Below are 13,880 nucleotides of genomic sequence, written 5' to 3'. Positions count from 1 at the left end.
TACTATTATGCAATATACAGGGCCCCTGTCAGCACCTTTGGCCCTCAAAATGTTGCTCTGTTTTGTATGTACATTATAAAGCACACTTGGCTTAAAAGGAAATAAAACTGAGATATAGGATGCTTCTTTAAAAAACAAACTAGAATCATAAAATCTCCTCAGCTGGAAGGGAGCCACAAGGATCATCAAGTCCAACTCCTGGCTCCACATAGGACCACCCCAAAACCAAACCCCATGTCTAAGTGTTGTCCAATTGCTTCTTGAACTCCAGCAGGCTTGCTGCTATGACCACTTCCCTAGGGAGCCTGTTGCAGCTCCCAACCACCCTCTCAGTGAAGAAACTTTTTTTTAACATCCAGGCTGAACTTCCCCTGTTGCAGTTTCATGTTTTTAGATCCAAGCTGGTTCAAAATAAGTTTCTTACCTACAGCTTTTCCTGTTTGCACAACATTTCGGCTAGTGGAAACCATCATGTTTCCAATCTTCTTTCCACGTTCACTGTTTTGCACAGAGCTAAACAAGAGAGATACTGAAGACTTAGTCAACTGACATTAATTCCAGGTGTACATACATGAAGTGTATAGTTAAAATAACTATCTATACACACACAGATCTATATAGCAGTATCAAGTCCATAATTCCTGTATAGGTTGCATACATCTTACCCAGTTGGGCAAGCTTCTCTGAGGAAGATGAGACACAGCCAGCAAGACAGGAATCAAAATACCCAACATTTCATTTTTACAGAACGTGCTAGTATCTTTCCTACCGTTTACCAAAATACATATTTGTTCCACATTCCAAAACTACTGAAAATCCTGCTTTGTAAAGTTCTAGCCCTAACTATTAGCTTCAAACAAAATAGTGTTACTGAACAATTGTTATTCTTTTTTCCATGTAGAATGTACTTTGTATCTTGCCCTAACATCAAATTTTTGATGAAGTCTAGTTCACTCTCAAACATTTGATTAAAAACGTGAAAAGAATAAAGACACTATGAAAGGATAAAGACACTTGGAAAGGAGAGCACAAAAGCAATCAGTTCCATTGCATGAGTGCGATGACTTGAAAATAAAATTTGCTTAAATCATAACATTCAAGTCCGCATTTCAGACTTTGCAAACTTATTTATGTTGAACTTAGTGACGTGCTGTGTTGTTACATTCTTGTCCCTATTCACAACTTTGTTTTATTAACTTGAATACTTTCAAAACCTTCAGTGTAAATGAAAAAAGCAGAAAGAACAGAGTAGATCAAGAACAAGTTTAGACTCAATTTGCAAAATATATTATTTTAAAATATTTTTTATAACTAGAGAAATTACGAACTACAGAACCTTTTACACTCACTTAAGACTACTCAGAATAGTAGAGGAGTCTCTCCTTTCAAAAACAAAATTAGGGCATGTCAAAGATTGTAGATGCTTCTACACCTTTCAGATTTTTCAGGTCTTTCTACACAGACCAGTCATTACAAGTAAGAGCTGCTATCAGCAGACAGCTTATTGAAGGCAATTTTCTTGTTACAAATCTTGATTCGTTTGCAATTCTCAATTATCATCACAGAAATTTCATCTGCCACTAGCCAACAAAAGCAACAGGAAGATTTGTTGGGCTGAAGTCTGAACCCTTTTTATTGCTTGTGCTGTTGCTCTATGTTAGCGTTTGGTTTAGGTCTCCTCACAGTATACTGAAAGTAATAGTCTATGGTCAAGACAGGTGCAGAATTAGCAGCATGTATGCACTGCTGATTTGCAGATGTCTTACAGAACAAGTCTCTGATGTTTTGTGGTCAACATAGTTAAGTGAGAAAACTTGCTCTCTGTCTTGCTTGGTGCATAAATAAGAGATAGTTAACTGCAAGACTGAGACTTTTGTTGGAGCCAAACTGCTACAGAAATAACAAGCACTACTGAGTTTTAGACAGCAAGAGCTAACACCACCTCAAAGTTCAGATTAATTTGGTGCAATAAGAGGTTGTGTAAAACTCATTTTAAACTTTTATCTTGAAGAAACTGAACAGTCTTATATATGATTAAAAAAAACATTTTCTCCAAATAACTGAACCTAAAGACAACATATAGGAAAGCAGCAATGAAGGCTTATTTTTAAATTGTAAACTAAAGCTATTAAAACACCAAGGACTTATAATTGTAATACAAAAATCAGACCTCTATTACATTAAGTCCAGCACAAAATAGTGTATGAGCACTGTTTTTCTCTATTTCAGACAAACTGTCCATCTTTAGATATGACATTTTTGCAGAACCTTGAATACAGTTTCATGCACATGGCTGATTTAAACCATTATTTTGTTTAGTTCATGATAGCAACAGTTGTGCAGTTATTAATATTAGACAAAAAACACATAAGCTACTATATACGTACTGTGACAATCTTAACTTAACATCTGATACAGAGTATTGTCCCTGGAATGGGTGGCTAGAAGAGGAGAAAAAAAAAATGAGAAAAAGCATTAAATACTTTTCCACACATTAAAAGCACTAAATTAATTTTCCATTAAATAAATTTCCACTATTAATCCGCATCACAACAACTTCAATTCCTTGTTATATTCCTCTTCATAGTTTACAATAAATAAATAAAAAAAATCCCCTTACTGTAGGCACAGCATTGTATCACTTCATAGAAAGCTAGGTCATACTATTTGGTCTCAGGTTTCTTATGAACTAACATGTAAGGTGCCTTCCATTTACATATCAGATATTATGAACCTTCTCTTCACACTAAGGCAGAGACACCTTCTCCTAACAAGACAAAGCATGCCAAGAAAACAAAACAAAAACCCTTAAGTAGACCAAAAGAGCTTTGCAAGTCTGAAGAACAACAGCCTTCTTCAGACAACAGCAGCTGCCAAAGCAAGAACAAAAGCTAGCAAAACTCCCTGCAATACGGTACAAGCGTGTGCTAAACAAAACACATGCACAGCCTATAGTATTAACAAGCCTGGCATCATCTAATCTAGGAACAAAAATGCACTTAAAACAACTCAAACTACAGCAGATGCAGCATAACTCAGCCAGCTCCCCTCCACCCCAGACACGGCTATTCTTTGTGTACCTGGAAGCAACTAACGGAAAGGAGAAACATCTGAGGGCAATTCTGAGGAATAACAAACTCTCTACAGCTCAGGACAGCCATCAATTGACTTGAACAAGTTTCAGTTCTGACTCTGGATATAGTTTTCTTCATAATTTTATATCCCAGAATTAAAGTAAGGTATTGAAGAACAGAAATCTTCAGTGAAGAGTATTTCTGTGCTCACAGATTCTTTACTGCATGGGATCCTAAATTTGCACCCTCAAGGCTTTATAATAGGAGCTAGAGGGGCACTAATCCTACAGAATGGTGTGTGCATAGCTGCTCATAAGTGGAGCATTCCATATGAAGTGCCAAAAATCCGTTCCTTACCTAGAATTTACTTCTGCAAGAGCTGGATGCTTATTGCTATTCCATACTCTGTAGTTGTGAGTATTTTTCCAGGCTACTACAAATGGTGTTCCAAAGTCTGACAACGTCTTCTCATTGTCTGAGAAATTAAAATAAAGATGTGAACTTGTAGCAATTCATTACAGATATAATACAAGAAAAATGACTTGCATTTTAAAGAAAAACTGAAATTTTCCAGACTCTCATCAAATCAAAGTCAAATGTTAGTACTAGAAACCTGACATTTCAAAAAAATTTATTATTTTAAAGTGTCCCAAATACAAAAAGCCAAGACAAAACAAAACACTTAAAAATAAGAAAAGCTTTTTTTTTTTTTTTTAATTCATTTGTAAAGTTCTAAGTGAAGAGCTCAAGTGGAAAAAGAAAGTCACACTAACATAGACCTCTTGACTTGCTCTCTGGGCAAAGACAGGAAGGGCAGAGAAAGGCCACACAGTAACTGAGAACAAAAACATCATTTACATTGATTTTGGTCAGATACACTAGGATTTGCTGTACTATGTTAATGCTCATTCAAATAAAGTAAATTTCAAATCCACTCCAAAACCACAGTATGAGCTACTGTGGAATCAACTTATAATAACAACCCATTTAAAATACAGAAGATTGTGGGAAATCATTTTAGAACCAGACAGTGAAGTAGCATGAATTTCATGAAAAGCCTGACATTTCATTATCAAACTACTAATCATCTTAAAATATTAATGTTGTCAGACAAAGAACTTTTCATCTTCGAGACTTTAAAAATCACAGTTTTGATCTCATTGCTTCTCAGAAACACCACAGAACAGACACTGAGTTACTTTATTGGTGTGAAAGGAGAATAATCATAAAGAGGCTGAAGTTAAGAGGGTTTAGTGGTTGGCAAACTTCCACAAATAAGCCACTGATTCTTTTGGCTGCATTCATGCACAAAAGGCTGCAACCCAGAGTACTCCCTCTGAGTTAAGGCAAAAAACGTTGAGCTCCAGAAAACACAAGCTGGTAAAACCCCTAGCTGACACTTAAGTGAATCCCTACTTAAGACCATAGCAGGAATGGAAAAGAGATGAGATACAGTAGTAAAACCTCCCAAAAAGAGACACTTAACTTCATGCCTCCTTGAATCCAATTAATTCCCCAAACTGAACTTCAGGTCTCAAACAACTCTGTAGGACACTCAAGTCTGTAAAAGTCTCATCATATACAGGGTTTCAGGAACTTCTACTTATAATGAAAGCTTAAATAAATCAAGGAGAAACAGTTGGAGAAGAAACAGGTCTGTAAGACTGTGAGGAATGAGTAATAAGCTTGTTAAGGAATACCAACGATAGACAAGGACAACCAAAAAAAGGTAGCATAAAATGAAACTTTAGGCAGAGGAAGATCCAATGACAGGCCACGCATGTAAGGCAACAGAACAAACACTTTTTTACACCCACCCTCATCTCAATTCCTAGACAAGGTCTTGTCTAGGGTATCTGTTCTACCTGGTTGCAGCACAGCAGCAAGCAGCGCGTGAAGATAAGCACTGAACTGAGCCCTGATCCACTCATCTCCTCCTTCCCATCCAGTGCCATCAAGGAAAACATCATCTCTGTTCTCAGTTACATGCTTCACCAAGTAATCTGCAAATCTTAGGTCAGCCGTTGTAGGGTTCAGGATCTTACGGAGCTCTGGATCATGGATTTGTACATGAGCATCTTCTATCTGTATGAAATAATTCCAAGGGTAAAAATTCATCTAAATAAAACTGCTCAAATGTACTACTACATATTGCTACTGACAAGCAGCTACCTAAATCTGAATGCAACAGTCTCAAGAAATATCAAAAAGAAATCCTGAGTGAAAAGTTCTCAGTGTCAGCTACTACTCTGACACAACCAGAACCTCATCATCAACCAGGCAGAGTTAAAAGCTGCGCATTTGAAAGGATTTGGCAAGAGAAAATTGGTGTTCAAGTGCGTTTTCTAAGAGGCTCTTTTGGACTTTCACTTCAATTTATGAAGTTCACTACCAATATGTAGCTATCTTAGGCTGATTATATAGCTGTACACGCTTACTAGAACAGAGTGCTTTCTGAGACACTGTTTTTTACATGTCAATTATATCACGAGGAAGTCATCATTAACATGCTTTATTCTCCAACTGTATGTTTCTCAGCTGAAAGCACTCATTTTTGAAGACCTTAATCCAAAGCCATGAAAAAGATGAAAAAGCTTGTGACATGACAAGTAAAATTACACCTTAATTACAGCTTAAAGCTTTGTCCTACCCCAAAAACTGATGCAAACGGAATACGCTTCTGCATTTAAGAATTTATTTCATGGAGAAGTAATTAAAAATTTCAGTGATGAACCCAAAACTATACATTCAAAATGCAACCTCTTTTTCCCCTCCCTTCCAGTCCACGAAGTTCAAATGCAAAGATTCATACTTCCACAATTGCGTCACTCAGGTGTTTTTGCTGACGGAACAGGATGTTGGTGGCTCCCGCAACAAAGCCGCGGACTGTTACATCCGACAGGAGATGATGCTGCTGCAGCGCCATGTATGGCAAGCAAAGGTATCCCTAAAGCAACAGAGATGTTAGAGGATTAACATAAGCCCCCTCTCCTCTAAAAAACAAAACAAAACACTGTATTCAGAGTTTTGTCCCTACCAAAAGTTAGCACGTTTCACACAGAATGAACAACACTGGTTACTCTGGTTACTACAATTTCAGTTGCAGTTATTTGTTGTTTTGCTGTGTTTTATCTGCAAAGCAAAAGAACCAAATTCTACATAAATTGGGAGTTCCAAGAGGTTGTGTTGCCTTCCAGCGTCAGGACTGAAATACAATGTGAATTCACAAAAATCAAGTGTTTATAAGGTAACAGAATAAGTAATACGCATCAATAGTGAGTTCTCAGGGCAGTTCAGAGACAGTGAGTCAGCAGAGATGAAGATGCATCTCTCCATTTGCACACCATGAGGTCTTTTGACCTGCCTCAAGTTTACAATGCAGGAGAGCTAGAAAAATACAGGACTGATATCCACATTTGGTAGATGGACATTTCCAAGTTCTAGAGATAGCAATCACTTTCTTATGAGCATATGCATGCTTTAAAAGAGAGTAGTACAGAAAGCAATGCACTGTGCTCCTCAAACACTCCATGCTTACATTAATCTAGCATCCCACACTCCAATCAAAAAAAAAACAACACAAAACCGCAACACATTTTGAAAGGAGTATCATAAGGCTTTGAGGTAAGGTATTTGATGAGCACTGAGAAACAGCAGTACTTATTGTAATTTTAGTTTTAAATATAGGAACAGCATAACAGTAAGACTAATACTCAAGCCTAATTCCAGCTGTTCATTTGCATAAAGCACACCACAGTTCATTCACTAGCAGAAGCCCAGAAAAGCAAATGGCATACTGGAAAGAAACAAAGAGCACATGTACTTTATTTATCACACAGTGCATAGTAATTGGACACATATGGAAGAAAGGAGCACTATTCCCTTTTGTCATATTGAACACAGGGATGGCTTTCCAGATGACAAGCACTTATTGGCTGAAAGCAAAAGCAGCCTGTGTCAAAGGAACAACAGTGCTTTGAGATGGAATCACCAACCTTAAATAGAAAAAAAAAAAAAAAAACAAAACAGAAAAACACAGCTTAAGCTGGTAAAGGAAGGGCTAATTGTTGGATATGTAAGTAGCAAAGTGTTGAAAATGTCACTATTTTAAAGATCAAGTGTAATTTCCCAAAACTCCCATTTCTCTGTAGATCTAACAATGTTTATTTCTGTGCCCTTGTTCTTTTTTTTTTTTTTATTTTAAATAAAAAAATTGAAATGAGTTTTAGTTCTTACAGAACTGCTACTGAAGAAACAAGTATCACAACCTATTTTTCCCTATGCTCTGGTGCATTTGGATATGTTATTGCATCATCTGGCAAAGTTTCCTCCTATTCAAATTTGTTTTGAATGAGATGAGAGCTTCAAAAGAGATTCAAGCGTTTCAGTAAGTGGTTAAACTATAACTTATAATCATATTTTTCTGGTAATTTTGAGATGTAGAGCCACTTCTAAACAGAAGTCACTTCTGTGACTTCTTTAGAGCCACTTCTAAACAGAATTACTCTGAATGAACTCAGATGAGAAGTGCCTCTGTGAAATAGAAGGTAAACCGACAACTTCTTTAAGGTCATTTACTTTTCCATTTTATGAGCTTAGTAGCAAGCTAAGTTTGCACACTTAGGCCTCTTTATCAATTATTTGATTCTTGCTTTCAATCTCGTTCTTCAACAGGCCTAAACTAAATACAAATTACAGGCTATTCTTTTGATTAGACAGACCATGAAGACAAACACCAGACTGTACATCTGTGCTAAAAAACTATTTCTAACAGTGACAGGGAAGATGACGTTTGAGCCGCTCACTCGGACCCATTTAGTGTACTCTTTCCAACGAAAGGTATTTCAAGAAGCTCAAATATCATTGTCAAATACAACATTCTGCAATAAGCATCTACAAAGGAAGAAATGCCACTTTGAACCTCACAACCTCCAGGAAATAGATCTGAATCTTCTGCTTTCTGGGCAAGCGCTCACCTAAAGGGTTATTACATTAAAAAAAATAAATAAAAAAAAGGTATCATATCACCTCTTTTGCTGACAAAGCCATCTTTAAAAGGGAGGCATTTTCTCCATTTTATACAGAGAACCAGCTCTGGTAGATACATTGCTTGTTATTGAACAATGCCCATCAAAGCCTGTACAGGAACTCTGGGATACGTGGAGTTCAGTTAGGCATTTTTTAGTAAAAGCTTGAAGCTGAGCAGCTCAGCACTATGCACGGGGAAAAAGTCACAGACAACCAGGTAGTGTTATATAAGACAGGGGGGAAAAATATATATACATGAGAGAAGAAAAACGGGCTTAGATGGGAGCTAAGACAGCTTTCAGAAACTTAGTTTGGATTAAGGTATTTAAATACTTAAGTGCTCTGATCTTGACCCATTCAGATTAGATCAACAATTCTTCAGAGTAAAAGAAAACAGCAGTTACTGATAGATACCGTTCATTAACCATGCTGGGTCTAGAGGTTACCATCACACAGAACTGCAAACAGTACAGAAGTATATGTATGAAAGGGAAATGTATGTGCATGTGTGCATACCCCTCAGACACACAAGAGCTCTTTCCATCTGCCTACAAACACAGTCACTTGTCAGAGGCCGTACTTACGTGTTTTATAGTACCCTACTGTCCATTTGGAGCTGGGTAACCAAAATTATTAGCCACTTCTGAAAAACAGAAGTCTTTATGAGTTACCTGGTATTATAAATAACCTGTTTACCTTTGTAAAAATAGCCAACGGCATACCATACTGGTCCTCTTCCAACCCAGATACGAGTCCTGGAACAAGCACCGCGTGTCCTGAATTTGCCTGGGGCTGCACAGTGATTGGAAGGGTTTCTGGACTCCTGCATTCACTTGGCAGACTTTCAGCCTGTTCTGATGCTGCATTTTCGCATACTCCTTCTTTCAAATTAGACTCCTCCAAAATGCTGGGATCTAAGGTCTCCCATTCACTTTCAGAGGACTCTGGAGAAGTGCGGGAAGGAACTTTCAAGTGCTGCACAGTACCATTGGAGGACTGAGCTCCGTTGCAAATCTTCTCTGACTGGGAGAAAGGCACGTTTGTGTTTTGACCTCCCAGCGAATGGTTTCCTGCCATCTTCCTGCCTCCCTTGCCCACTCCCAAGTTTGTAGCAGCAGCAGACACAGAGTCATCTAACCGTGGTGTAATTTCTTGCAAGACAGCATCCTCCGATATGCTCTTTCTTGGTCTATACTGTGAGCAGTCAGTAAGACCATGTTCAATCATACCTGGAAAGTGACCGGACCCATGGAAATTAGCATTTCAATATAAAATTAAATAATTTTTGTTGAAGAAAATGAAGAAAAGTGCCCTTGTATGCATAGTGGAAATAATGTATTTTACAATAGTAGTTGAAAAAACAACCAACCAACCTTTCTCCCCAAAAGAAGCAACCCCAACTTTTTGCTTTGAGAAGACTGGTTACGAGTTAAGAATTAGTAAGAATTAGTTAAGGGGTTGTCTGTTTTGTTTTCAGACGCACATGTAGAAGGAATTTTTGATTTTTAAGGAACTTGCAGGAATGTATAACTAATTCAGAGTCCCATTTATGTTACTCACAGGCAGTACAGAAGATCCAGTAGCTCCAATAGGTAATCCACAGAGTGCATATAATGTTAGGATACATGCCCACAATACATGCACATGCATACAAGTTAAGACATTTTTCAGTCAATTTATCAATGTAACTATTGCTGCATAAGTTGTTCCCACAAGAAACACTACAGGCAACTTTTTAATATGGTTTCTGGTGGTAACTGAGAAGTCCAAATTTCTCTCCTTACCAGGAAATAGCGACAAGACCGTCATCAGAGCTCCCACCAATCTATTTACTGGAGAAATATAAAACAGCACCTGGGAAGGCAAGAAGGAAAAAACAGGAGAAGAGAGCAAGAGAGGAGAAGGGAAGTAGGGAGGAAAATAAAAATTAAAATAAAAAATTACACTTAAGTATGACAAAGAACAGCTGCAAACTGGTCAAAGAATTTATTTATTTTAAAAAGGGAGTCTGCTCACCCACAAAAGCTCTTACAACTGTTCATATTTAATATTTAAATATGTATAGTGTTTTTTTATACTACAAAATACATGTTATATATATGTGCCTGTGTGCATAATATGTATCACTAGTCATTCAGTCAAGATTTTTTTTGATTGAATGCTTTTTTGGATCCAGCATGTGGATTGGATCAATTTTACAAGAAAGGAAAAATCCGACTAAACAACTGAGAAGAAGTTATTCCCAGCACTCTGCATCAGTTGTTGTTAATTTGTAGTACATTAAAGTGTCTCTGTTATAAATCAAAGAGACCAAATAATCTCCATTCCAGAATTCTGACAAAAATCTACACTGGAAAAAAAATCCCTTCTAAGAAAATATATTAAAGATACGCAGATAAGCAGAAAGCAGGATAAACGCAGCATACATTATTAGAGATATTTTCCTATGATAAAAAAATGAGTTTATGGAAACAGAAAACATGATTGTTTTTCCATGTTATGCCTTAAGTGCTTTACTGAAGGTAGTACCAATCTCCTTAATTAAATTACAGAGACTGGGAAGAGTAAATTAGTGAAGAATTCAAATGGGGGATGTAAAAGGCTAGCAGTGAAAGAAGAAACACAAGGCTGACTGAATGGTACTACTGAAGTTCCTCCAAGGGAGGAACAAAAAAAAAAAAAAAAAAAAAAAGGGAAGAATAAACAAATGGGTCTTGCTTAATAATGACATTTTTACACTTTCAGTGAAAAAGGAGAACAAGTAAAGCAAACATATAAGCATTGGAAGGAATTTGCAGGCCAGTTTTGTAGGTACATAATGAAATTAAAAGTGCAAGTTTGTGGACTTAGCATTAATAAAAGACTGCTGTAAGCTCAGAAGTCACTTCAGAAGTGACTGATGAGTAACTTAAGATGCACGTGCACATCTACAAGCTACTGATTGATGGAACAAATTAAAAGACCTGTGCAGTCCTAAACACATACCAAATGTCAATGGTCCCTCAGCTGGAAACAGATTACGTGTATTACCCTGTACAACCATTTCTCTCCACCCTCCGTGTTCAAGAGAGGTGAACTCAAATTCCAACAACCACAGAAAAAAGCATGATGCGAAGAACAAGCAGATCAGCTGCGGAAAGAATTTCTGCTGACACCAGTAGGAATGAAGTCTAAATTCTTTTAAGATGCTGGTCAGTCCAAAAAATACGGGATGCGATAGCAGGGAACAGGACCTCCACAATACCTCTTGTACTTTTAGATTCTCACATACCATGTATTCCTCGTTATTTCTGTAAGCTTAAAAGTAGGTTTTGCTAAGTCTATAAAGAAGTACTTTGTTTTCAAGAAACCTATTCAAAATTTAGCTTTTAGTTCGGGTTGGACTGCTTACTTAAGCCAAGCACTTTCGTGTATTTGTTCCACCAAGCAGTCCCCCTGCCATCTTTCCATCTGCATGGGTGCACGCTTTCTTACTTCTCCTACGTTATATGGCCTACAACATTTACATCGGCAAACTGTGTGGTCCTGGCAGCAGAAAAATCAAACAATCACCATCTGGAAGTAGTCTTCCAGCCTCATAACAGCTGAGAGGTGAAAAAAAAAAATCCCTTTAGTCTGTGTAAAAGCATCAACTAAATTGCTAGGGATTAAAGAAAATCAGTCTGTGGCAGTGAGGCATTTTTCAGCTCAAGGAAAATTGGCATTACTTGATTACTTGTGGCTTCTTGCATATTATATTTAAGGTCTTTGAACGTACAGATTTCCACAGTTATTCTTGAACCTTAATATCTGCCAGAAAACAGGCAGCAACAGAAAACCCAAACTCTTCCTTTTGAACTTGGAAGTGTTGTCTTGCTGTTGGAGCTTAGGGACGAAAGAAAAAAACAACAACCCCCACAAAAACCTCACAGGTTTATTCAGTAAGTATCCACTTATTTTCAAAACAATTTCATGTTTGAGTCACATGAACATGCTTGGGAAAGCCTCCCTCCTCTGCTCTTTCCGTGCATTTATGACTTGTTGCTTAAGCTTCAGAAAATAGCTCAGTAGAACTGATTTTCAAATCAGAAAATTGTAGCTCAGTGAAGTATTTTGCTTATGTATGCCCAAGTTCTGAACTGTCACAAAATAACAGCTTAAGCTTTTAAACAGATCAATAGAGAAGCTGAGTTTCTTCAGTGGTTTCACTGAAAAAAAAGTGAAATTTGGAGAACTGAAAGTAAAATTTAAAGAACAAGACAAAAAAAAATCTTCATAAATGTCTGGGAATTGATACATGTTCTTATCACTGAAAGTTCGTCTTCTGTTAATACCCCAAGACAAGAAAACAAATGTGTGTACTATTTCAGATCTGCTTGTACATTTTGTAGATTACACTTAACTTGCTAAAGTGGCATCGTTTCTGAGGCAGCAAGAGACCCCAAAGAAAACACTGAGCGCAGAATTCAACAGTTTATAGCAATACATGCTCTGACTTTACTCAGCATGACGTGACAAAAATGACTCCTCACTGTCCGTGCAATTCAGGTTTGAAAGACACTCCTTGCACTAGTTTTTTTTGGTATGCCTATTTAAAGGCCTGAATCAAAAATTCTACTTAGCGAAATCTGTAAAGCTGTGTGCTCTTTTTTAGGTCTCAACACTTCCATCTGCTCCTTCACATAAATACCTATTTACACTCTGTGTTTCCCTTCTTATCTTTATAATACGTTAAGTTACTCTGCTCACATTTAATATTTTACTTCACAGATATTAAGAGTATGGATATAACAATAGCAGAGGCAAATTTATACATAAACACACAACAGTTGCTTCGAACATATTTTCCTAATTTACTCTTGTATGCAAAATTGCTGGTACAACTCCAGATACTTTAGTTTAATTTAACTTTATTTTTCACCGGTACATTCCACATGTTTTCAAAAAGATATTTATTTTTAAAAGATATTCAACTACATTTCCAATTCAACTATCTGCTTCAGATAAAAATTATACCTTTTTCTCTAGAAGAATCAATTTAAAAAGGATCAAGACCTGGAAAAAAAAAAAACACAAAGGAAAAACATGGTAAATGAAGCTGTACCATTTACCAAAATTACTGTGCAAGCTTAATCCTGTTCAAAATTTCATGTTATTCACTTCCTAACTATCAAATGATCAGATATATCTGACCAGTCAATGAGTATCAGAACACTGTTTTTCTCCACCTGAGCACTCTTTAAAATGGCATCTGAGAAGCACAAACAGGAATTGTAATTTGAATCATATAAGGTTTATAAAGAAAGAACATACTGTATCATTCCAGAATTTTAAAGAGCAGTAAATCACATAAACACAGAAGAGTTACTTCACAGAATCACAGCAATTAATTGAGCCAAATACCAAGAATAGCATTCACTTTATCTAATTTTAGACATCTACAGACAAGACATCTAGATCAGAGGTGGCTGTCTAGGCTTTTTATACCCAAGGAAAAAAAAAAGGCATTTTGGGGCATGACTTGAAGACATCTAAAGAGAAACAAGAGTCTACTAAGAATGCACAAATTAACCACTAAATCCAGAATCTCATGTTTGTTTCCTTGATGCTTCTCAGTTAAAGATTTTAAATGCTATTTTTAACTTAGCTACAAACTCCATTTCAACAGTTATTAACAAAAAAGAGGGGTTCAATTACTTTCAGGATGTGTGGTGCCAGGAGATGCAAAAATTACACGGTAACAGGAAAAACGCTCCAAGTGCCTGCAGTGACTTTAACAGTATTCTTCCATCACATTCA

At 36.9% G+C, this 13,880-nt stretch overlaps 1 protein-coding gene across 2 annotated transcripts in view; it reads right to left on the bottom strand.

Moving 5' to 3' along the window:
• AVL9 (AVL9 cell migration associated) overlaps positions 1 to 13,880 on the bottom strand; it is a 46,843-nt gene that overhangs the window by 10,156 nt on the left and 22,807 nt on the right. The window contains exons 8-15 of one of the 2 annotated variants that reach the window (XM_084510484.1): positions 13,098 to 13,136; positions 9,887 to 9,956; positions 8,799 to 9,331; positions 5,887 to 6,021; positions 4,940 to 5,159; positions 3,432 to 3,549; positions 2,388 to 2,441; positions 425 to 513 (exon numbers count right to left, since the gene is read on the bottom strand). In XM_084510484.1, coding sequence (XP_084366610.1) covers positions 425 to 513; positions 2,388 to 2,441; positions 3,432 to 3,549; positions 4,940 to 5,159; positions 5,887 to 6,021; positions 8,799 to 9,331; positions 9,887 to 9,956; positions 13,098 to 13,136 — 1,258 coding nt within the window. Of the gene's footprint in view, positions 1 to 424; positions 514 to 2,387; positions 2,442 to 3,431; positions 3,550 to 4,891; positions 5,160 to 5,886; positions 6,022 to 8,798; positions 9,332 to 9,886; positions 9,957 to 13,097; positions 13,137 to 13,880 lie in introns of those variants that run through there. The other variant, XM_084510485.1, reaches the window with a different exon arrangement.

Source organism: Aythya ferina (genome assembly GCF_964211825.1).
Source record: "Aythya ferina genome assembly, chromosome: 2".
NCBI classification, from domain to species: Eukaryota; Metazoa; Chordata; class Aves; order Anseriformes; family Anatidae; genus Aythya; species Aythya ferina.
The sequence above is the reverse complement of the archived record's forward strand: the minus strand, read 5'-3'. Positions and strand labels throughout refer to the sequence as shown.